Source organism: Acartia tonsa, chromosome 15 (assembly GCF_053477335.1).
Source record: "Acartia tonsa isolate MP-2025a chromosome 15, ASM5347733v1, whole genome shotgun sequence".
Taxonomy (NCBI): domain Eukaryota; kingdom Metazoa; phylum Arthropoda; class Copepoda; order Calanoida; family Acartiidae; genus Acartia; species Acartia tonsa.
The window spans coordinates 7,711,489-7,738,274 of record NC_137274.1 but is presented as its reverse complement, the minus strand read 5'-3'; the positions used below and the strand labels follow the sequence as shown (position 1 = coordinate 7,738,274).

The window sequence follows — 26,786 nt, the reverse complement described above, 5'->3', positions numbered from 1 at the left end:
AATCTATCTATTGATCCATCTATTAATCCATCAATCGATCCATCAATCGATCCATCAATCGATCCATCAATTGATCCATCAATCAATCCATCAATCGATCCATCAATCGATCCATCAATCGATCCATCAATCGATCCATCAATCGATCCATCAATCGATCCATCAATCGATCCATCAATCGATCCATCAATCGATCCATCAATCGATCCATCAATCGATCCATCAATCGATATATCAATTGATCCATCAATCAATCTATTAATCAATCTATCAATCCATCTATTAATCAATCTATCAAGCATCTATTAATCCATTTATCAATCAATCTATCAATCCATCTATCGATCCAACTATCAATCCATCTATTAATCAATCTATCGAACATCTATCGATCAATCTATCTATCCATCTATCGATCCATCTATTACTCCATCTATTGCTCCATCTATTATTCCATCTTTTGTGAATATCTACCTATCTATCTCTGATTCTTTTCATCCAGATTATTTATTTATCCATTTCCCCATGGATTGATAGAAATTATATACATTAATAATGTTCAATATTATATTTATCATTATGCATAAATATATACCTACCTAGTTGTGTTCTCTTATACACTGTTGCTGTTGTGTTCAGTTCATTACTATTAAAATTTAGATCCATCTATCAATCATTCTATCGATCCATCAAGCGAACCATCTAGCGATCCATCTAGTGATCCATCTATTGATCCATCTATCAATCTATCTATCAATCTATCTATCGATCCATCTATATCTACCTATCTAGTTGTGTTCTCTTATACACTGTTGCTGTTGTGTTCAGTTCATTACTATTAAAATTTAGATCCATCTATCAATCATTCTATCGATCCATCAAGCGAACCATCTAGCGATCCATCTAGTGATCCATATATCGATCCATCTATCGATCTATCTATTGATCCATCTATTACTCCATCTATTAATCCATCTATCGATTCATCTATCAATCCATCTATTGATCCATCTAGCGATCCATCTAGCAATCCATCTAGCGATCCATCTAGCGATCCATCTAGCGATCCATCTAGCGATCCATCTAGCGATCCATCTAGCAATCCATCTAGCTATCCATCTATCAATCCATCTATCGATCCATCTATCAATCCATCTATGGATCTATCTATCGATCCATCTATCAATCCATCTATTGATCCATCTATCGATCCATCTATCGATTCCTCTATCGATTCATCTATCGATCCATCAAGCGAACCATCTAGCAATCCATCTAGTGATCCATCTATCGATCCATCTATCGATCCATCTATTGATCCATCTATCGATCCATCTATTGATCCATCTATCGATCTATCTATTGATCCATCTATCAATCCATCTATTGATCCATCTATCAATCAATCTATTGATCTATCTATCTACCAGAAATTCCAACAAAATCTATTTTTAAGAAAAAAATATTTTAAATAAGTTTGCTTTTTATAAATGTTTTCCTTAAACCACTCCTGAAGGGAGTAAATTAATGTAAATCATTTGATAGATGGAGAGATAACAGATTTATAAATTAAATGATTGATATATTGGGAATTAGATTGATATACAGATTGATAGATAGGTTGGGTGGATAGATTAATAAATTGATAGATAGATTGTTTGTTAGATAGTTAGATGGATTGAAAGATAGATCAATTAATAGATGGATTAATGAATATATTTACAGATAGATAGATTATTTGTTTGATGGATTGACAAATAGATAGATTTAGTAGATAGATTGGTAGAAAAACAGATAATTGATATTAGTAAATAAATTAGAATACAGATTGATACAGATATATAAATTGCAAGATGGATTATTTGTTAGATAGATAAATTGCTAGATGGATTGTTTGTTAGATAGATAGATGGATTGACAGATAGATCAATTGATAGATAGATTGATGGATAGATTTACAGATAAATAGATAGATAGATAGATAGATAGATAGATAGATAGATAGATAGATAGATAGATAGATAGATAGATAGATAGATAGATAGATAAATAGATAGATAGATGGATAGATAGATAGATAGACAGATAGTTAGATAGATAGATAGATAGATATATAGATAGATAGATTGATAGATAGATTTAACATATAAAAATCATGCTGAAACCTGAATGACTCTAGTCAAAAAATTAAAAAGTTAGTTGGCTAGAGAATTGGTATTTTTGATTATGATTTTTTTCCTTTTACAACAAGAGCTTTCAATGTAATGTAAAAATCGGTGAGAAAAATGTGTGATGTCTAAAAAGTTTTCAACCAAATGAAATCACAGATAGCTAGGTAAGGGAGGGGTTATTTGACTAAAAATTATACTGTTACACAAAGTTTATAAACTTTTTAAGCTTTTAATAATTCCTGATTGGTTGCTACAAATAGCTTTCTAACAAATAATTTTAATCTAGAGATGGGGTGATTTTAGGATTGTATTGTATTGTATAGGTTTATTAGGATTGTATTGTCTTATCCCCTAAGATCACTGTTGAATTCAGTAAGTCTGTCTGTCCGTCTGTCTGTCCTTCTGTCTGTCCTTTTGTCTGTCCTTTTGTCTGTCCGTCTGTCTGTCTGTCTGTCTGTCTGTCTGTCCGTCTGTTTGTCCGTATGTCTATCCGTCTGTCTGTCAGTCTGTCTGTCCTTTTGTCTGTCCTTTTGTCTGTCCTGTTGTCTGTCCTTTTGTCTGTCGTTTTGCCTGTCCTTCTGTCTGTCCTTTTGTCTGTCCTTTTGCCTGTCCTTTTGTCTGTCCTTTTGTATATCCATCTGTCTGTCCGTCTGTTTGTCCGTATGTCTGTCCGTCTGTCTGTCTGTATGTCCGTCCGTCTTTCTGTCTGTCTGTTTGTCCGTCTGTCTGTCTTTTTTGTCCTCTTGCCTGTCCTTTTGTCTGTCCGTCTGTCTGTCCTTTTGCCTGTCCTTTTGTCTGTCCTTTTGTCTGTCCTTTTTTTTGTCTGTCCGTCTGTCTGTCTGTCTGTTTGTCCGTCTGTCCGTCTGTCTGTCCTTTTGCCTGTCCTTTTGTCTGTCCTTTTGTCTGTCCTTTTGTCTGTCCGTCTGTCTGTCTGTCTGTTTGTCCGTCTGTCCGTCTGTCTGTCCTTTTGCCTGTCCTTTTGTCTTTCCTTTTGTCTGTCTGTCTGTCTGTCCTTTTGCCTGTCCTTTTGTCTGTCTTTTTGTCTGTCCGTCTGTCTGTTTGTCCGTCTGTCCGTCCGTCTGTTTGTCTGTTCGTCTGTCTGTCCGTCTGTCTGTCCGTCTGTCTTTCTGTCTGTCTGTCCTTTTGTCAGTCCTTTTGCCTGTACGTTTGTCTGTCCGTTTGTCTGTCCGTTTGTCTGTCCTTTTGTATGTCCTTTTGTCTGTACGTCTGTCTGCCCTTTTGTCTGTCCGTCTGTCTGTCCTTTTGTCTGACCTTTTGTCGGTCCTTTTGTCTGTCTGTCCTTTTGTCTGTCCTTTTGTCTGTCCTTTTGTCTGTCCTTTTGTCTGTCCTTTTGTCTGTCTTTTTGTCTGTCCGTCTGTTTGTCCGTCTGTCTGTCTGTCTGTCCGTCTGTCTGTCTGTTCGTCTGTTTGTCCGTCTGTCTGTCCGTCTGTCTGTCCGTCTGTCTGTCCGTTTGTCTGTCCTTTTGACTGTCCTTTTGTCTGTCCGTCTGTCTGTCCGTCTGTCTGTCTGTCTCTCTGTTTGTCTAAAGCAAAAATCTTGGCAACCGCTTAAGTGATCTGGCTTTCCTCCTAAGGAAATATACCTACAGGTCCTGTGGTGGCTTTAAGCTATTTTCTCTCCCTTAAAAAACAAAAATCTCCCCCTAATATTTTTTTTAAAATGTCTTACCTCTTGTGTCGCACTGTGAACCATGGATATGATTATTTGCTGAAACCTGCCATAATGGCTCCCATAATCTTTACACAGGATTAGCGTCAATTCCTTTCTTCACAATACACATTATAAACATTTACCTGACCATCTATAGATTTATCTATCGATCCATCTACCAATCTATCTATCAATCCAACTATTAAACCATCTCTTGATTCACATAATATTTCATCTATTTATTAAATAGTATTTAATCCATTAATCGATCCCTATCAATCTTCTATCAATCAATTTAGCTATCAATTAATCTATTGATCCATCTAACAATCCATTTATCGTTTCATCTATCAATCCATCTAACAAACCATCTATTGATCCATCTATCGAACAATCTATCAATCAATCTATCAATCAATCTATCGATCCATTTATCGATCCATCAATCGATCCATCTATCAATCCATCTATCAATCCATTTATCGATCCATCAATCAATCCATCAATTGATCCATCAATCGATCCATCAATTGATCCATCTATTGATTCATCTATTTATCCATCTATCAATCCATCTATCAATCCATCTATCAATCCATCTATTGATCCATCTATTGATCTATCTATCGATCCATCTATCTATCGATCCATCTATCAATCTATCTATCGATCCATCTACCGATCCATCTACTGATCCATCTATTGATTCATTTATCAATCCATCTAGCGATCCATCTATCGATCCATCTATCAATCCATCTATAGATCCATCTAATGATCCATATATTGATCCATCTATTTATCAATCTATTTATCCATCTATTGATCCATCTATTGATCCATGACTCAATGCAATACAAATTACCAATGATATGCCAGTATAAAATGTAATCGAACAATGGTGATATTTATACTGGTCATTCTATTGGTCATTTGTATTGTATGACGTCATTTTTATAGGTCACTTTTACTGTTTTTTTTTTAAACAAAAAATGTGTGTCGACTTCCATTTCTTTTCCCTCCCCTCAACACACCTCAAGAGACCCTAGTGGCCTCTAGGGGCTTTGCCACAAGAGGTAATTTAAAAAATAAAGAAAATATGTACCTATGGTGTTGCTACATTCTGCCTTAAAAAAGTTGTGGGGGGGATTTTTTTTGTGGGGGGGATTGGGGATGTCCCACGCCCAAAGAAAACAGCCTTAAACCACAGGACCAGTAGGTATATTATCTAAAGAGAAGAATCCGATCGTTTCAGTGGTTACTGAGATCTTAAGGGACGGACAGACATAATTCTATTTTGTATTATAGATAGAATGGTTGCTCCTAAGAAAGATAAATATATTGTAACAATTTAAATATGCAGGGAGGGATAAAGAATAAAAACTATAATAAATTGTTCTTACATTTTTAATATCAATATTCCATACATAAGGACAGAAAAATTTACAAATAGATAGATAGATATATAGATAGATTGATGGATGGATAGATAGATAGATTAATAGATAAATTGATTTATAGATTGATATATATCTATTTATATTTGTAGATAGATTGATAGATAGATATTCCATACATAAGGACAGAGTAATTTACAAATAGATAGATAGATAGATTGATAGATAGATAGATAGATAGATAGAAAAATAGATAGATAGATAGATAGATAGATAGATAGATAGATAGATAGATAGATAGATAGATAGAAAGATAGATAGATAGATAGATAGATAGATAGATAGATAGATAGATAGATAGATAGATAGATAGATAGATAGATAGATAGATAGATAGATAGATAGATAGATAGATAGATAGATAGATAGATAGATAGATAGATAGATAGATAGATAGATAGATAGATAGATAGATAGATAGATAGATAGATAGATAGATAGATAGATAGATAGATAGATAGATAGATAGATAGATTGATAGATAGATTGATAGATAGATTGATAGATAGATTGAAAGTCAGAATGATAAATAGATTGATAGATAGATTGATAGATAGATTGACAGATAGATTGATAGATTGATAAATAGATAGATTTATAGATTGATTAATAGATAGATTGATTGATAGATTGATCAATAGATTGATCAATAGATTGATAGATAGATTGACAGATAGATTGATAAATATATTGATAGATAAATTGATAGATAAATTGATAGATAGATTGATAGATAGATTGATAGATTGATAGATTGATAGATAGATTGATAGATAGATTGATAGATTGATAGATAGATTGATAGATAGATTGATAGATAGATTGATAGATAGATTGATAGATAGATTGATAGATAGATTGATAGATAAATTGATAGATAGATTAATAGATAGATTAATAGATAGATTGATAGATATATTGATAGATAGATTGATAATTAAATTGGTAATTAGATTGATAGATAGATTGATAGATAGATTGATAGATTGATAGATTGATAGATTGATTGATGGATTGATAGATAGATTGATAGATAGATTGATAGATAGATTGATAGATAGATTGATAGATATATTGATAGATAGATAGTTAAATTGATAGATAGATAGATAGATAGTTTGATTGTTAGATTGATAGATAAATTGATGATAGATAGATTTATAAATAGATAGATTGACAATATGTATATTGATAGATATATTAATAGATAGATAGATTGTAAGATAAATTGATAGATATTTTGAAAAAATAAAACAATTTTTTTAAAGTTCCCAAAGTTTTAATAATATTTTGATACTAGCTTAATACAACTTTGGGTACTACATATTCTTTTCTCTCCATTTGAATGTACTTAAACAGTAGGTAAAAAAGTTTAAAATTCTTGTTTTTAAAACAGTTTTTGTTTCTCTTAGCAGTTTTGTATTTCAAAGGGAAATATTTAAATAAATTAGTACAAGGATAACAACATCCTGAAAAGCAAACCTTAATAATTATCTATCGATCCACCTATTGATCCATCTATTGATCCAACTATCAATTCATCTATTGATCTATCTATCTATCTATCTATTGATCCATCTATTGATCCATCTATCAATCCATCTATCAATCCATCTATCAATCCATCTATCAATCCATTTATCAATCCATCTATCGATCCATCTTTTGATCAACCTTTTAATCTATCGATCGATCCATCTATCAATCCATCTATCGCTCCATTTATTGATACATCTATCGCTCCATTTATTGATCCATGTATCGATCCAGAGAGCGAGGACTGTTTATCAAAAACTCTTTTTATTTGTTGGCTTAACCACTTTTGGATCTTAATTGATTTTAATTGGTTAGTTCATTAAGTTCAGAGTCTGATGTTATAACCACTTATTGTAATCTACAGAAGGGTAATTTAGTGTATTATCAATGGTGATGTACATCAATTTATTGACCATTGTCTTATCCCTTTAGATCCCTGCTAACAAACGGACATTTACAAATATAGAGTCCCCAAATTCACCGCAAAATTTTAAAACAAGGATGACAAATATAAATAGACAATTTAATGATTAAAATGTAATTGAAAAATCCTCAAATAAAAAATCAAAAATGTCCTAATTTTTGTGGTAAAATAAAAATTAAGAACAGTAATTGCTCACATCGTATTATAAGCAGCTTTCCACGGATATAAATAAGTAAAATTAAAAGATTTTTTAAAATCAGTTTTAGCCCCGAGATGCCTAAAGCACAGGCTAACGAAACTAGTTTTAATTTTATGATTGCAAATTTTCATATACGTTAAAAATTGGATATAATACAATGCTAGACATAATTTTTCAGCATGGCTGAGAAACAGTTTAGAAGCTATACGGAAAAATTATTTATAAACATTATAAAGAAAAGTTTTTGTTATAAAAAAAACTATTCTTTATAAATAAAAATACGTTTGATGCACTTAATATTTAAATACACTTTGTTTCATCTATCTATTTATCTATCAATCTATCTATCTATCTATCTTTCTATCTATCTATCTATCTATCTATCTATCTATCTATCTTTCTATCTATCTTTCTATCTATATATCTATCTATCTATCAAAGACATCCAAGGTGGGGGGGTAAAGTGGGGATTACCCACCCCATTTAAAATTTATCCCCAGGGTAGGGATAAATTTTGGGGGGGTAACAGATTTCAACAGATTTCAGGGAGGGGTAATTACCCCCCCCCCCCCAAGCAAATTTTACCCCCAGGGATAAAAAAATGAATTAACCCCCCCCCCAAAAAAAAAGCTTGGACGCCCCTGCTATCTATCTATCTATCTATCTATCTATCTATCTATCTATCTATCTATCTATCTATCTATCTATCTATCCATCTATCTATATATCTATCTATATATATATCTATCTATATATCTATATCTATATATATATCTATCTATCTATCTATCTATCTATCTATCTATCTATCTATCTATCTATCTATCTATCTATCTATCTATCTATCTATCTATCTATCTATCTATCTATCTATCTATCTATCTATCTATCTATCTATCTATCTATCTATCTATCTATGTTGTTCTTATCAATAAAATTATACAAAATCTGGAAACCTGCAGAGGGAATACTTATGAAACAGCCAATTTATATTAAAGAAACAGGATCACTGTCTGTCTGTCTGTTCTGAAGGATCTCGCTAACCACTGAACCATTATGGTTCTCCTTTACAGGGTAGCGTCTCATAGGTCATAAGGAGGTTTATAACTATTTTTGGGGAGTGTACTACCACCCTCCCAAGAGAAATCGCCCCTAGAATTTAAAAAAAACTAAAATTAAAATTTTACGTAAAACAATCGGTCTGTCTGTCTTTCTGTCTGTATGTCTATCTGTATGTATATCAGTGTATGTCTGTATGTATATCAGTGTATGTCTGTTTGTATGTCTGTCTGTATGTCTGTCTGTATGTTTATCTGTATGTCTGTCTGTATGTCTATCTGTCTTTAAGTCATCTGATTTTCCGTCTGTATGTATGTCTGTTTGACTCTCTTTCTGTCTGTAAGTCTGTCTGCATGTCTGTCTGCATGTCAGTCTGTATGTCTGTCTGTCTGTCAGTATGTCTGTCTGTCTGTATGTCTGTCTGTATGTTTATCTGTATGTCTGTCTGTATGTCTATCTGTCTTTAAGTCATCTGATTTTCCGTCTGTATGTATGTCTGTTTGACTCTCTTTCTGTCTGTAAGTCTGTCTGTATGTTTGTCTGAAGGTCTGTCTGTATGTCTGTCTGTATGTCTGTCTGTATGTCTGTCTGTATGTTGGTCTGTATGGCTGTCTGTATGGCTGTCTGTATGGCTGTCTGTATGTCTCTCTGTATGTCTGTCTGTATTTCTGTCTGTATGTGTGTCTAACTGTATGTCTATTTGTCTGTATGTCAGTCTGTTTGTCTGTATGTCTGTCTGTATGTCTGTCTGTATGTCTGTTTGTCTATTTGTCTGTATTTCAGTCTGTATGTATGCCTGTCTGTATGTCTGTCTGTATATCTGTCTGTATGTTGGTCTGTATGGCTGTCTGTATGTCTCTCTGTATGTCTGTCTGTATTTCTGTCTGTATGTGTGTCTAACTTTATGTCTATTTTTCTGTATGTCAGTCTGTTTGTCTGTATGTCTGTCTGTTTGTCTGTCTGTATGTCAGTCTGTTTATCCGTCTGTATGTCTGTCTGTATGTTTGTGTGTCTGCATGTATGTCAGTTTGTCTGTCTGTCTGTGTATATCGCTGTTTTTGTGAAAATTTATTTAATAAAAATGTGTAAACATTAAAAGCTTGATTATGAATTCTAAGCGGATAAAAAGGGGAGACAGTAAAAGATAAATAAAATAGATAGATAGATAGATAGATAGATAGATAGATAGATAGATAGATAGATAGATAGATAGATAGATAGATAGATAGATAGATAGATAGATAGATAGATAGATAGATAGATAGATAGATAGATAGATAGATAGATAGATAGATAGATAGATAGATAGATAGATAGATAGATAGATAGATAGATAGATAGATAGATAGATAGATAGATAGATAGATAGATAGATAGATAGATAGATAGATAGATAGATAGATAGATAGATAGATAGATAGATAGATAGATAGATAGATAGATAGATAGATAGATAGATAGATAGATAGATAGATAGATAGATAGATAGATAGATAGATAGATAGATAGATAGATAGATAGATAGATAGATAGATAGATAGATAGATAGATAGATAGATAGATAGATAGATAGATAGATAGATAGATAGATAGATAGATAGATAGATAGATAGATAGATAGATAGATAGATAGATAGATAGATAGATAGATAGATAGATAGATAGATAGATAGATAGATAGATAGATAGATAGATAGATAGATAGATAGATAGATAGATAGATAGATAGATAGATAGATAGATAGATAGATAGATAGATAGATAGATAGATAGATAGATAGATAGATAGATAGATAGATATATAGATAGATAGATAGATAGATAGATAGATAGATAGATAGATAAAAAGATAGATAGATAGATAGATAGATAGATAGATAGATAGATAGATAGATAGATAGATAAATAGATAGATAGATAGATAGATAGATAGATAGATAGATAGATAGATAGATAGATAGATAGATAGATAGATAGATAGATAGATAGATAGATAGATAGATAGATAGATAGATAAAATTAAATATGTTAAAATATCGCCAAATAGTTTTTGTAAAAATCATCTAAAAATCATGGGGTGGTATCTTTCTGAAGATAAATAAAATCGAATTTCAAAATACGTTGGTTTACAATATCAATAGATAGATAGATGGATGGATAAAAATATACATGAATATATAGATTATAGATGGATAGATATTTATATGGATAGATAGATATATGGATAAATAGATATATGATAGATGGATCTCCTTTTCTATTTCCCAGATAGACAGATTGACATTTTGAATTATAGGGTAGATTTCTTGTTTTTAAACAAGGATGACAATATCCATAAAAGCGAAGCACTGAAACGGTAGGACAAACGGACATTAACACTTGTATAGTGTCAGAACTGAATAATCATAATATAAATGTATAAGAGTCAAAGCAAAATTGTAAGTAAATTTGTTGAAAAACTGCTTGATTCAGGATAATGTTTAAGGACATACTTACATTTTTAGGACTTGATTATAGAGTTGCTTCGCTTATTACATTATACTTTGCTGTCACAGGAATCAATATACCAAAAATCAGATCAATCGGATGATTAGATCACATAAAGATTTGTTGTTAAAAAAGTAAAAAAATCAACATGTTTAAAATGGACGTACGGACATTTTAGTGATGATTATAGAGTTGCTACGCTTTTTAAAACGTACCTAACCTAAGAAAGAGAGAGAGAGAGAGAGAGAGAGAGAGAGAGAGAGAGAGAGAGAGAGAGAGAGAGAGAGAGAGAGAGAGAGAGAGAGAGAGAGAGAGAGAGAGATAGAGATAGAGATAGAGGGGGACAATGGGCTGTTAATTAAACTGGTCCCCAAAGTTTTATAATAACCCTTTCTTATTCGATAGATTGACAACTAACATTTTTTTGGTTGGTTCAATTAGTTGGGTGTCCAAACATTTCAACCACTAATTCCAATCTACAAAAATTATAATTTGGGGATGTACATCAATTTATTGGCCATTGTCTTATCCCTTTAGATCCCTAGATTTTTTTCTTTTGTCTACAAATTTTCCTTCTTTTATCAGGGTTGTAGGGATGCCTAATCAAGAAATAAACATTTATATAACCATACACTGTCAGGGAGGAAGGGGACATTAGACTGTTAATTTCACTGGTATTCAAAGTTTGAAAGCACAATTTTAATTCTCTAAAATTTGGTACTTTGGGTACTTTTCTTGAATTTTTAATAGTCGGTATCCAAATTTTTAAACTAATTTTTATCTATAGAAGGGGTAATTTTGTCTATTTTCAATGGGTGCATACATTTTAGCAAAAGTTCCTGATAATTTTCTAATAAAATTGACCATCCCTAATCCAATAATACATCTTTAGTCTAAACTTAAATATTAACAGAAATTTTTGGCTTGAATGAACCCAGGATGGATAAACTTGTAAATTTTTTATTTTTGTTACAAAGTAATTTCAGTATTTTTCCTTATCTTTTCATATAAAGTAGTAAGCTTTTTTGTCTGTATCGAAGGATCTCTCTAACCGCTTAACCAATATGGTACTCTTTTACAGTGAAGCTTCTTATAAGTCCTGAGATGGTTTTAGGCTATTTTTCTGTCATTCCATATCCCTAAAATAGCAAAACCCTAGATGCTAGAGGCGCAACCAATAGTTAAAAAAATAAAAATCATGAATGACAACATGCATAAGTAGCAAAGAACAAAAAAATCATGGATGGACAAAAGGTCAAAGTGAGTTATAAAGCAGATGTTCATAATTTGTGAATTACAAACCAATAGACTAAGTAATTTGTTTATTGGATGCTCTTTGGTAAGATGTATTATAACCCCCATAAAATCTGCAATATGTTTTAAATAGCAGCCAAGAAAATAACAATTTACCTATAAAATCATCAATAGACTGACAGACTGGTTGAACAGTCAGACAAATAAAATATTAAGTTGCGCTAAAAATACTGAAATCTTTAAATGCCAAAATTTTCTTTTTTTCTATATTGGCCAGAGAAAGAGTTTTAAGCAAATACCACAACTCTTCCATAGATAGGAGCCTTTATACAGACAGATTTTTCAGAGAATAAAGAAGATTTCATGAGAAATTGGAAGAATTTTTAAGAATAAGGAAGACTTTATTGAGGAAAAGGAATAACTTGTTAGAATAAGGACCTGTGACCATGGTTCAACACATATCACATCCACTTGTTGTTGGGAAGGTGATAGGTTCAATGACGTTTAAAATGGTTCAAAATGCTGGTATGTCAGGTTTGCAACATAAATAGTTAGAGTAGGGGGAATGCCTTGGCCCAAAATCAGACACAACTCACTACCATGCACAGTTAGGACTTTTCAGACAAAGCTTGTGCAATCAAAGGGTTAGTTGTCTGATGATCAGATGGATGCTTTACACCACAATCATAGGGCTTAGGGTTGACAACCCTATCCCATATCCATAAAAAAAGCCACATTATTACAGAAACACTGACAAATTGTCAGGGGCCTTTGCTCCCCCTGTGGAGTAAAAACAGCTTGTTACTGTTACTGTTAGAATAAGGAATATTTTGTGAAAATTTATGATAAGTAGGAAGAATTTGTGAGAACTTGGAAGAATTTGTAAGATCAGGAAAGAGTTTTGACAGTTAAAAAGAATTAATGACAATTAGGAAGGATTTGTGAGGATAAGGAAGAATTATTTTGTTAATATAAAAGAATTTTTCTCGACTAAGAGATATATGTAAGAATTTGTGAGAATAGCAAGAATTTGAGAAATAAGGAAGACTTTGTGAGAATAAGGAAGAATTTTTGGGAATAAGGAAGATTTTGTGAGAATAAGGAAGAATTTGTGAGAATAGGGAAGAGTTTGTGAGAATAAGGAAGAATTTTTGGGAATAAGGAAGAATTTGTGAAAATAAGGAAGATTTTTTAAGAAGAAAGGTGAATTTGTTAGAATAAGGAATAATTTTTTGAGATTAAGGAAGAATTTGTAAAAATAAAGAAGAATTTGTGAGAATAGGGAAGAGTTTGTGAGAATAAGGAACAGCTTGTGAGAATACAGAAGAGTTTGTAAGAATAAAGAAGAATTTGTGAGAATAAGGAAGAGTTTGTGAAAATAAGGAAGAATTTGTGGGAAAAAGAAAGAATTGGTAAGAATAAGGAAGAATTGTCTAAAATTGTAATTATTCTAGGAGAAGAAAGAGAGTGGAAGTGGGGATATTCTTGTCAAGAATAACAAAGTTGAAGATTTATCGAATTGTAAGGTAAAGCAGGCATACAGTTATATAGACAGACATAAAACACACACTTACAGACAGACATGCAGACAGACAGACAGACAAGCAGATATACATACATACATACAGACAAACAGACATACAACTAGGCAGACAACTGATAGACAAACAGACAAATATACATTTATATAGAGATACAGACAGACAAAAATACATACAGGCAAATAGACAAACTTACAGACTTCCTATTAAATAGACAGATAGACAGGCAGACAGACAGAATTGTAGACACACATACATACAGACATACACTAGAGAAACAGACTTACAACTGATAGACAGACATATACACATTTAAAGAGACATGCAGACAGACAGACAGACCTACATAAGGCATGCAGACAAACATGATGACAGACAGATAAACATACAGACAAACAGACAGAGAGACAGACAAACAATCACTTATTCTTGCAGACAGACAGACAAACGTACAGTTATACAGTTAGACAAACATACATACAGACAAATAGATAATCAAACAGTCTTACAGTTATATAGAGAGACAGGCAGAAAAATAGACAAAAAACATACATACCTGAAGACAGACAAATATGCAGACAGACAGATATGCAGACAGACATGCTGACAAATACACATAAAGACAGGTGAAGACAGACAATCAAACAGACATACATAGAGTGATAGATAGATAGATAGTTAGATAGACGGACAGACAGTTAGGCAGACAGACAGACAGACAGACAGACAGACAGACAGACAGACAGACAGATAGATAGATAGATAGACGGACAGACAGTTAGGCAGACAGACAGACAGATAGATAGACAAACAGACAGACAGAGAGTGAGAGAGAGAGAGAGAGAGAGAGAGAGAGAGAGAGAGAGAGAGAGAGAGAGAGAAAGAGAGAAAGAGAGAGGAAGAAACCAAAAAAGATTAAAAGAATGATTTTATTTTAGGAAAAAGTGAATTCAAATATGACAACGGTAGCGCTTCAGAACCATCTTAATAAGGTATCTATCTATCTATCTACTTGTCGGTCTATCTATCTATCTATCCATCCATCTATCCATATATATATCTATCTATCCATTTATCTATCTAAATATCTACATATTTATCTATATATCCATCTATCTACATATATAAATATGCATCCATCCATTTATCTATCTTTATAGTCATATATCTATCCATCTATCTACATATCTATACGTATATATCCATCTATTCATCCATCTATCCACCCATCTATCTATCTATCTAACTATCCATTAATATATCTATCTATATTGTTATATATATACATCCATCTATCTATCTTTCTTTTTTACTATCTATCAATACATCTATCTATCTATCTATCTATCTACCTATCTTATTATCTATCTATCTATCTACCTATCTTGTTATCTATCTATCTGTATAGCTATGTATCTATCCATCCATCTATCTATCCATATATACATCTATCTATCCATTTATCTATCCGTCTATCTACATATCTATATATATATCCATCTATTCATCCATCTATCCACCCATCTATCTATTTATCTATCTATCTTTATAGCTATTTATTTATTCATATATCTACATATCGATCTATCTATTCAACCTTATATCTATCTATTTCTCTATCTATCTACATATCTATCTATCCATTCATCTATCTATCTACATCTATCTATCTACATCTTGAAAGGTATCTATCTATCTACTTGTTTGTCAATCGATATCCCTATCTATCTATATTTTTATATGTCCTTCTATTAATTTTAATAACTAACTCTTTTTTTTCTGCGAACGAATGCGATAAAATGTTTAGAATTTGCCGCCATTGTCCCCTCCATTCCTGATCTAAACAAATGAAAATAAGTTTGAAATAAAAATTACACAAGGTCATGAATAAGGGTGGAAAAATTAGCAGAACACAAAATCTTTTTGTGTGATAGGGAATTGATTTGAAAATTGGGTTATTCCTCTTCTGAAAGCTTATGAAGGGGGGGGGGGTTAAACTTAACAAAAATTGGTACAAATTTTAAGGGGTTTTTACAAGGAATATAATGGGATAAGACAATGGCCAATATAATTATGTGTACAACCAATGATTATACATAAAATTACCCCTGCTGTAGCTTACAAAACGTTGTTGAAACGTTTGGACACTCACTTAATGATCTAACCAATCAAATTTCAATAAAAGTCCCAAAAGTTGTTAACGTTATTTTAAAACTTTGCGTGACTAGAGTACTATACAGCCCATTGTCCTCTTCCGTTACCAATCCTGTCTCAACAACCCCCCCCCCCCCCCACCAAAAAAACACCTGCCTTTGTATGACCCCTTACAAGTGGTTTGAGCACAAAAACTAGTCTAACATAATATTAATTATCGAAATGTAAGTAATCATTATTTTCTTGTCACCTTTTCAAGATAGACAGCTGAAATTTAGATAACTATCCGATATGCCATTCACTTGGTTCGAAAGTCTTTCAGTCATACTACAGAAGATTGATACTATTTTAAGCCATAAAATTATTTGAATTTTTATGACAATGAATATCTGTAACTCATTTTGTAAATTTTTCATGCTTTGCAACTTAGGGAATTTGCCATCCATTTGCCCCCGCCCCCCGTCCCCCATTGCTCCTTCCACATGTGTTTTATCCCAAACTGATGACAGAAGTTGGAATTATTATATAGCTTGGAATTCTTAAAACCTGTTCTCCCCCCTCTCTTTTTCCTTCCCGCTTTCTTTGCATAATTGTTTATATTGCATTTATAAAAAAACGTGAAAATTGAGATCAGAATTTGCGTAACTTTTGTACTCATTTGCGTCATTTCTATTTCCGGAATTTTCTTACCCGTCATCCCCAAACTTAATTTCTTTGTACTCCATGAGTTACTTCGCCCCCCCCCCCCTCAACATAAAAAAAATTCTTCGTGCTTGGATGGTTATTGGCGAATTGTCTGTCTATCCATCTGTTAGAAATGGTATCAGGTAAACATGATTTACTTGTCTGCTATTCAAGAAAGACTGCTGAAATTTTGAAAAATTTTCAGTAACTCATTAACTTGGTTCGTCAGTCTGTCGGTCATGATAAAAAAGATTAATATTAAATTATGAAGCAAAAAAATGTCAATTCTTATGACAATGTAACTTACTTTTTATTTTTCACGCTTTGCAACTTTTGGGAATTTGTCATCCTTGTTTTTTTATGAATACACCTGCCTTGACAACCCTGACCATTAAGACAAGTTTTAATCAATTATCAAGTATGTTTGTCGTCTAGTCATACAAGCATTCTTTTAATTACTTATCAATCTATCTATTTATCTATCTATCTATCTATCAATCAATCAATCTATCTATCTATCTATCTATCTATCTATCTATCTATCTATCTATCTATCTATCTATCTATCTATCTATCTATCTATCTATCTATCTATCTATCTATCTATCTATCTATCTATCTATCTATCTATCTATCTATCTATCTATCTATCTATCTTTCAATCTATCTATCTCTCTATCTATCTCTCTATCTATCTATCTATCTATCTATCAATCAATCTATCTATCTATCTATCTATCTATCTATCTATCTATCTATCTATCTATCTATCTATCTATATATCTATCTATCTATCTATCTATCTATCTATCTATCTATCTATCTATCTATCTATCTATCTATCTATCTATCTATCTATCTATCTATCTATCTATCTATCTATCTATCTATCTATCTATCTATCTATCTATCTATCTATCTATCTATCTATCTATCTATCTATCTATCTATCTATCTATCTATCTATCTATCTATCTATCTATCTATCTATCAATCTATCTATCTATCTATCAATCTATCTATCAATCTATCTATCAATCTATCTATCAATCTATCTATCAATCTATCTATCAATCTATCTATCAATCTATCTATCAATCTATCTATCAATTTATCTATCAATCAATCTATCAATCTATCAGTCTATCAATCTATCAATCTATCAATTTATCAATCTATCAATCTATCTATCAATCTATTTATCAATATATCTATCTATCTATCTATCTATAGATTTATCAATCAATCTATCTATCAGTCTATTTATCAATCTATCTATAGGGTGTTTCAAGAGAAATGTCTTTTTAAAAACTTATTATGCATAGAAAATAAAACAATTATATAAACGTATGCTGTATGTATTTGGAAAACCTGTGGTGGTATATTAATGTTTTAAATATTTAAATATGCTCATTTTAACAAATTATGCCTTCAAAACCGGTTTTTTTAAAGATTTGTGGATTTAAAGGTTGTACAAAAAATGTGAACATTTTTAAAATAAGAATTGCGCGGCTTATCTTAATACTGTTGGAATCCTCATAAGCTCTAGTTTTTGGATATATAAGAACCTTTCCTGTGCTTGTATAGTATAGGAACCTAGTGGTAAAATGTTTCAACTTTTCTTTTTCTCACATTTTTCAACGTAGCCACTAACTAGCACAAAAATTGTACTTATATTTCCCAAATCTAGAGTTTATGACGATTCTAATGGTATGCATAACATTTTTGTACTAATAATACAAGCTTAATTAAGTTTTTTAAAATGACATTTCTCTTAAATCACCCTGTATCTATCAATCTATTTTTCAATCTATCTATGTATCTAGGTTGACTCTACACAGATGGTGGAAGCTAGTGAGCTGGTGTGTCTCAATGTGGGGGGCAAAAAGTTTTTTGTCATGGCGAAAAATTTTGAAAATCTGCCCAACACAAGACTGGCAAACCTGGTGAGTAAAATTTGAACTAAAATTTAAAAGAGATAATATCTTACCTATCTGTTTATCTATATATCTATCTGTCTATCCATCTACCCATTTACCTATCTATTCATCTATCCATCTATCCATCTATCCATCTATCCATCTATCCATCTATCCATCTATCCATCTATCCATCTATCCATCTATCCATCTATCCATTTATCCATCTATCCATCTATCCATCTATCCATCTATCCATTTATCCATCTATCCATCTATCCATCTATCCATCTATCCATCTATCCATCTATCCATCTATCCAACTATCCATCTATCCATCTATCCATCTATTAATCTATCCATCTATCCATCTATCCATCTATCTATCCATCTATCCATCTATCCATCTATCTATCTAAACATCTATCCATCTATTTATATATCAATCTATCTATCTATCAATCTATCCATCTATCAGTCTATCCATCTATCCATCTATCCATCTATCCATCTATCCATCTATCCATCTATCCATCTATCCATCTATCCATCTATCCATCTATCCATCTATTCATCTATCCATCTATCCATCTATCCATCTATCCATCTATCCATCTATCCATCTATCCATCTATCCATCTATCCATCTATCCATCTATCCATCTATCCATCTATCCATCTATCCATATATCCATATATCCATATATCCATCTATCTATCCATCTATCCATCTATCCATCTATCCATCTATTCATATATCCATCTATCCATTTATCTATCTATATATCAATCTATCTGTCTATCAATCTATCCATCTATCTATTTACCTATCTATTAATCTTCTTATCTACATATCTTTCTATCTATCTACATATATAAATTATCTATCCTTTGCTAGCTATATATCTATCTATCAATATATCTTTCTTTCCATCTATTTTTTTATCATTCTTTCTAACTGTCTATCTTTATATTTACATAGCTATATAATATATCTATCTAATTATCTATCCTTTGCTATCTTTTACCAGCTAAGAAAACATTTGTATTTTCATTTTATTGAACACAAATTCTCGGTGCAAATGGATTGATTTCTAAAAGAAATAGAAAACTGTCGCCCAATGCTTGTTGGGTTTTCAAAAAAAAAATGTGGTATAGTTATTTTTGTGGCAACTCCTCTTAAAAGACATTTCTTTGTATTTTCACAGTAGCTTTTTTACTATTTCTAGCTCCTGCGGGGGGTTTTAAACCTGTGGATCCAATTACTTAACACTGCGGGGCAATCATCTTACCTAACCTAAAATAATCCTATTATATAAAGTATAAAGTTTTTTTTGTCTGTAGCGAAGGATCTCTCTTACTGCTGAACCGATATGGTCCTTCTTTACAGTGAAGCTTCTTATAGGTCATGGGTCAAGCTATTTTACTTTTATAAAAAAAAGTCTGGGTATGGTTTTAGGCTATTTTTCTACTAATCTATATCCCTTCTAAAATAGAGCCCCTAGATGCTGGATATAGCTGGATATAATACAATGCTAGACATAGTTTTTTTTTTTGTATGGATGAGAACCGATTCCTATCCACCGGATTCGAATGAATACGAGAAAATGGTATCTTCTGCTGCTATATCTGCGTAAAATATCATGAAAAGGGGTAACTTAATATCATAAACTGACCAAGCTGAATTTGCTTGATTCATTTCAATAAGAGATGCAATTGGTAATGAAATTTTTTTTCTTTAAAATATATTTTGTTATGAACCAGCATTAGTCACTAATTTTCCGATTGTGTACATAGTTTCCTCATCCTATCTCAATATAAACTACTAAATAAAAAAGCGTCAAACTTCCAAAAAAATATATAATGTATAAATCGTTTAATTATTATATCGCTTTTCCCTTGGACTGGAGTAGCTGAAAAAAGGTTTTGCAATATTTGGATTATCTGATGTACAACTTCAGAAATTAGGAAAGAAATAGGCAATCAATTTTCAGTTGATCTAAACTACAGCTATCCATCAATCAATCAATCTATCAATCTATCTATCTATCTATCTATTTATCTATCTATCTATCTATCTATCTATCTATCTATCTCTATATATATATATATCTATCTATCTATCTATCTATCTATCTATCTATCTATCTATCTATCTATCTATCTATCTATTTATCTATCTATCTATCTATCTATCTATCTATCTATCTATCTATCTATCTATCTATCTATCTATCTATCTATCTATCTATCTATCTATCTATCTATCTATCTATCTATCTATCTATCTATCTATCTATCTATCTATCTATCTATCTATCTATCTATCTATCTATCTATCTATCTATCTATCTATCTATCTATCTATTTATCTATCTATCTATCTATCTATCTATCTATCTATCTATCTATCTATCTATCTAATTATCTATCTATCTATCTATCTATCTATCTATCTATCTATCTATCTATCTATCTATTTATCTATCTATTTATCTATCTATCTATCTATCTATCTATCTATCTATCTATCTATCTATCTATCTATCTATCTATATATCTATCTATCTATACATCTATCTATCTATATATATATCTATCTATCTATCTATCTATCTATCTATCATTTTTATTTGATCTAAACTACAGTTAAGCTGACTGTAAAGCGTGTAAATAAAAGCTCAACAAGAGTTGATGACTTATTTTAAATTGCAACACATTGTTACATTACTCTTGTTGAATATATAATTCACCTCTTTTATCAGAGAGATAGGGGGACAATTGGCTGTTTATTACACTAGTACCCAAAGTTTTATTATAACAATTTTCTTATTGGTTGGTCTAACAATTTTGGGCACTTTGTTTTTGCTTTATTAAGTTGAGGGTCCAGGTGTTGCAACCACTAATTTAAATCTACAAAAGGGGTAATTTTGTATATCATCATTGGGGATGTAGACCAATTTATCGGCCATTGTCCTATCCCTTTAGATCCCTGTCTTTTGCACAGGTTGGGGAGAGACAATGGACATTAAATAAATCATCCCCCCCAAAGTATTATCACCCAAATCTTGAATATCAATGGATAAGACTATGGATGATAAATTGATGTACATCCCCAGTGATGATAAACAAAATTAAACCTTCAGTAGATTATTGGTCGAATAGTTTACAGCATCCATTCAATATTCTATAAAGTTACCAAAAGGTTATAAGCCATGAAATAATAGTGATTTTAAAACTTTGGGTATCTATCTATCAGTTTATCTATCTATCTATCAATCTATATATTAATCTATCTAATAATCTATCTATCAATCAATTTATCAATCTATTTATCTATATTTCTATATATCAATCTACCAATCTATCAATCTATCAATCTATCAATCTATCTATCAATCTATCTATCAATCTATCTATCAATCTATCTATCAATCTATCTATCAATCTATCTATCAATCTATCTATCAATCTATCTATCAATCTATCTATCAATCTATCTATCAATCTATCTATCAATCTATCTATCAATCTATCTATCAATCTATCTATCAATCTATCTATCAATCTATCTATCAATCTATCTATCAATCTATCTATCAGTTTATTTATTTATCTATCTATCAATCTATTTATTAATCTATCTATTAATCTATCTATCAATCTATCTATCAATCAATTTATCAATCTATTTATCTATAAATCTATATATCTATCCATCTATTTATCTATCTATCTATAAATCTATCTATCAATCTATTTATCTATCTATCTATTATTCTATCTATCCATCTATTTATCTATCCATCTATAAATCAATATTTAAATCTATCAATATATCTATCTATATCTATCAAACTATCTATCAATCTATCTATCAATCCTTCTATCAATCTATCTATCAATCTATCTATCAATCTATCTATCAATCTATCTATCAATCTATCTATCAATCTATCTATCAATCTATCTATCAATCTATCTACCAATCTATCTATCAATCTATCTATCAATCTATCTATCAATCTATCTATCAATCTATCTATCAATCTATCTATCAATCTATCTATCAATCTATCTATCAATCTATCTATCAATCTATCTATCAATCTATCTATCAATCTATCTATCAATCTATCTATCAATCTATCTATAAATCTATCTATAAATCTATCTATCAATCTATCTATCAATCTATCTATCAATCTATCTATCAATCTATCTATCAATCTATCTATCAATCTATCTATCAATCTATCTATCAATCTATCTATCAATCTATCTATCAATCTATCTATCAATCTATCTATCAATCTATCTATCAATCTATCTATCAATCTATCTATCAATCTATCTATCAATCTATCTATCAATCTATCTATCAATCTATCTATCAATCTATCTATCAATCTATCTATCAATCTATCTATCAATCTATCTATCAATCTATCTATCTATCTTTCTATCTATCTATCTTTCTATCTATCTATCTATCTATCTATCTATTTATCTATCTATCTATCAATCTATCTATCAATCTATCAATCTATCAATATATCTATCTATCTATCAATCTATAAATCTATCAATCTATCAATCTATCAATCTATCAATCTATCAATCTATCAATCTATCAATCTATCAATCTATCAATCTATCAATCTATCAATCTATCAATCTATTAATCTACCAATCTATCAATCTATCAATCTATCAATCTATCAATCTATCAATCTATCAATCTATCAATCTATCAATCTATCAATCTATCAATCTATCAATCTATCAATCTATCAATCTATCAATCTATCAATCTATCAATCTATCAATCTATCAATCTATCAATCTATCAATCTATCAATCTATCAATCTATCAATCTATCAATCTATCAATCTATCAATCTATCAATCTATCAATCTATCAATCTATCAATCTATCAATCTATCAATCTATCAATCTATCAATCTATCAATCTATCAATCTATCTATCTATCTATCTATCTATCTATCTATCTATCTATCTATCTATCTATCTATCTATCTATCTATCTATCTATCTATCTATCTATCTATCTATCTATCTATCTATCTATTTATCTATCTATCTATCTATCTATCTATCTATTTATCTATCTATCTATCTATCTATATATCTATCTATCTATCTATCTATCTATCAATCTATTTATTAATCTATCTATTAATATATCTATCAATCTATCTATCAAACTATCTATCAATCTATCTATCAATCTATCTATCAATCTATCTATCAATCTATCTATCAATCTATCTATAAATCTATCTATCAATCTATCTATGATAGTGTTTATAAAACTTTGGGTACCTATTGAATTAAAATTATCTGCATATCTCCCCAAATCCCTGACAATTTCCTTATCTTTATTTATATTTTACATTCTCTTACATTATTTTGGGAAGGGAGATTTTGCTGTAAATTGGTACCCAAAGTTTTATAGACACGATTTCTTAAAAAAAATTGGTACTTTTATTGAATTTTTTTGGTTGGTTGCTAACAAGTAGTGTCCAAACTTTTAAACCATCAATTTAAATATATATGTTTATTATCATTGGTGATGTGCATAAACCTACTGTTCATTGTCTTATCCCTTAAAATACAAACTATTACCAAGAAGCGGAGCTGATTTTTTTTAGGAAATGGATGTAGAATATATATATGGATATTATAACAGGGGAAAAATTATCATCAATTTAAGGGTATAGTCCCTTTCGTGGCAACGCCCCTTCAGGGGCGATTCGTCGTATTTTTAAAATGGCTTTTGATAGGTTATTTTGGTTAGGTTAGGTTATATTGGGTTAGATGATTGCTTCACAGGGTTAGGCAATTGGCCCCGCAGGGTTAGAGCCCCCCCACAGGGGCTAGAAATAGAAAAGCTACCATGAAAATACGAATGGCAATGGCCCTTCAGGGGCGTTGCCAAGAAAAGGACTATACCCCAATTTAGCTTGCTAACATGAACATTATTGGTCAGTCCGTTCATCCAGTAGGAGGGGGGGGGGGGCGGATAGATTAAAAGGGATAGGTGTGAGATCGTTATTTTAGCCAGCTACAAGTTTAACTTTTTTAGAGTACAAGTATAAAATACAAGTTATAAAAAAATCATTTTTAAATGGATCACTATAAAGATTTGTGTTAAAAATATTGGATGTTTTCAGCTTCTAACGTTTTTTTTCAATGCTTTTGTTGACCCGTGTCCATGGGAAAAATATTTGAGCGTGGGAAAAAACGTGATAAAATATGACCCATTTTTAAAATTCAGACTGTGAGAATAGTTATTTCTCGCATCGTATTATAAACAGCTTTCCGCGGATATAAAATGTACAATTATAAGATTAGAAAAAAGGTTTTGATCATATGATTGTAAATTTTTATATTTATAGAAAACTGGAAATGATATGATGCTAGGCATATTTTTTTCGTATGGATAAGAACCGGTTCTAATCCACCGGATATTAATCGGTTTTGAATGAATACAAAAAAAGTTATTCAAAATTAAAGTTTTTCTTTTAAAAATGTATTGACGCCATCTTGGATTATGTTAATAAATTTCCGTGGAAACGCCTCTTATGGGGCGTATCTTCGTATTTACACAGTATCACACCCTTTAGAGGCGTTGTCACAAAAGGGACTATACCCGATTATTTTTCTGAAAATTTTAATGAAATCTATTTTTTTAGAACGAAAAAAAAAACTTTGAACTGAAATTGACCAAAAATTAAAAGATTTTTTTATTTTATTTGGAACATTTTTCATATTTTTATTATTTATGTTAAACAAGATTATAATACATAGGCTAAATTATGCCCAGAGAGAGAGGGGACAGTGAGTGTTTATTACACTAGTCTCCAAAGTTTTATAATAACGTTAACTTACTCGTTGGCTTATTGATTTTGGGGACAAATTATTTATAAACTTTCCCAGGACTTATGCAAAGTTACACCATTTGGGTTCGGCAGTTTGTGAGATTCTTCGGTACAGACAGACATTCTGTTACTTCTATTTAGTACTAGTGGCAACTCTAGGGGCTCTTTATTGTACTTTTAAAACCATCACAGGACCAGTAGGTATATTCTCTAAAGAGCCCTATCGGTTCAGTGGTTACTGAGATCATAAGCTTCGGACAAACAGACGGATAGACTGACAGACATCGTTTTACTTTGTATTATAGATTATAAATTGTTTACAACAAATTTTAAATTTTGCTGATATTGTAAAAAATCACAAAACATTGTATTCAAAATTCAATATATCAGCTACTATTAGTATTTTTTATTTTAGCGTGTGAGTAAATGTGTAGAAAGAGCATTGTACTTAATAAACAAGAGGAAAGAAAGCCAAAACAACGTACTGACGTACGGACATTCTCTGTGTCCCTAATTATAAAGCAGCTACGCTAATAAAACAGGTTCTTTTGGGGGATAAGTTTGATTATTGTATGGTACATCTTCCCAGGAATGGATGGAGGGTACATTGGACTGTAAATTTGACTGTCCCTCAAAGTTGTATGAAAATATTTTCTTATTCTTTGCTTTCTTCATTTATTTGATGCTAGCGGCTACGCCCCTAGAGGTTTCACCTAGTGGAGCTTGAAATGTTTGGTGTTTAAAATAAAATAATATGATACCTTGCAATGTTGTGAAGGAGTCTCTATTTGAGAAGAAAAAAATTCGATTTATTGTAATTTCTCTTGGGAGGGTGGTGGTACCCTCCCCCAAAATGGTTATAAACCTTCCCGGGACCTATGAGAAGATACCCTGTTAAGGAGAACCCGATCGGTGCAGCGGTTAGCGAGATCCTTTGGTACAAACACACAGACACACAAACACACGGACAAACAGACATCCTGTTACTTTAGTATAAGGATTCATATTGTATTTTTGCAAAGTTTACTTTATCATCCATTGTCTTATCCCTTTATATCCCTGCACCATCCATTCATATGCTTCTAAATCAATTTGTGGGTTTTCATAGAGATATTAATAGGACACTCCATTTGCAACATAATTTTGAAACCTTTTTTTATTTGGTAACATTAAAGGTCCTACGACAAACGCAGGAGTCCTAAACGTCGGAGTGGACAAACGCAGGAGTGGATACTTAACCTAACCTAACCTATTTTAAACCATTTTCTAGGTTTTTTAAATACCTAACCACTGCGGGGGGCTTATTTGTATATTTATATCTTA

General features: G+C 31.3%; 1 protein-coding gene across 5 annotated transcripts in view; it reads left to right on the top strand.

Annotated features, from left to right (window-relative positions):
• LOC145307188 (potassium voltage-gated channel subfamily B member 2-like) overlaps positions 1-26,786 on the top strand; it is a 212,482-nt gene that overhangs the window by 49,016 nt on the left and 136,680 nt on the right. For 4 of the 5 annotated variants that reach the window (XM_080149550.1, XM_080149551.1, XM_080149549.1 and 1 more), the window contains exons 4-6: positions 13,713-13,784; positions 14,738-14,791; positions 18,464-18,583. In XM_080149550.1, coding sequence (XP_080005676.1) covers positions 13,713-13,784; positions 14,738-14,791; positions 18,464-18,583 — 246 coding nt within the window. The remainder of the gene's footprint in view (positions 1-13,712; positions 13,785-14,737; positions 14,792-18,463; positions 18,584-26,786) is intronic. The other variant, XM_080149552.1, reaches the window with a different exon arrangement.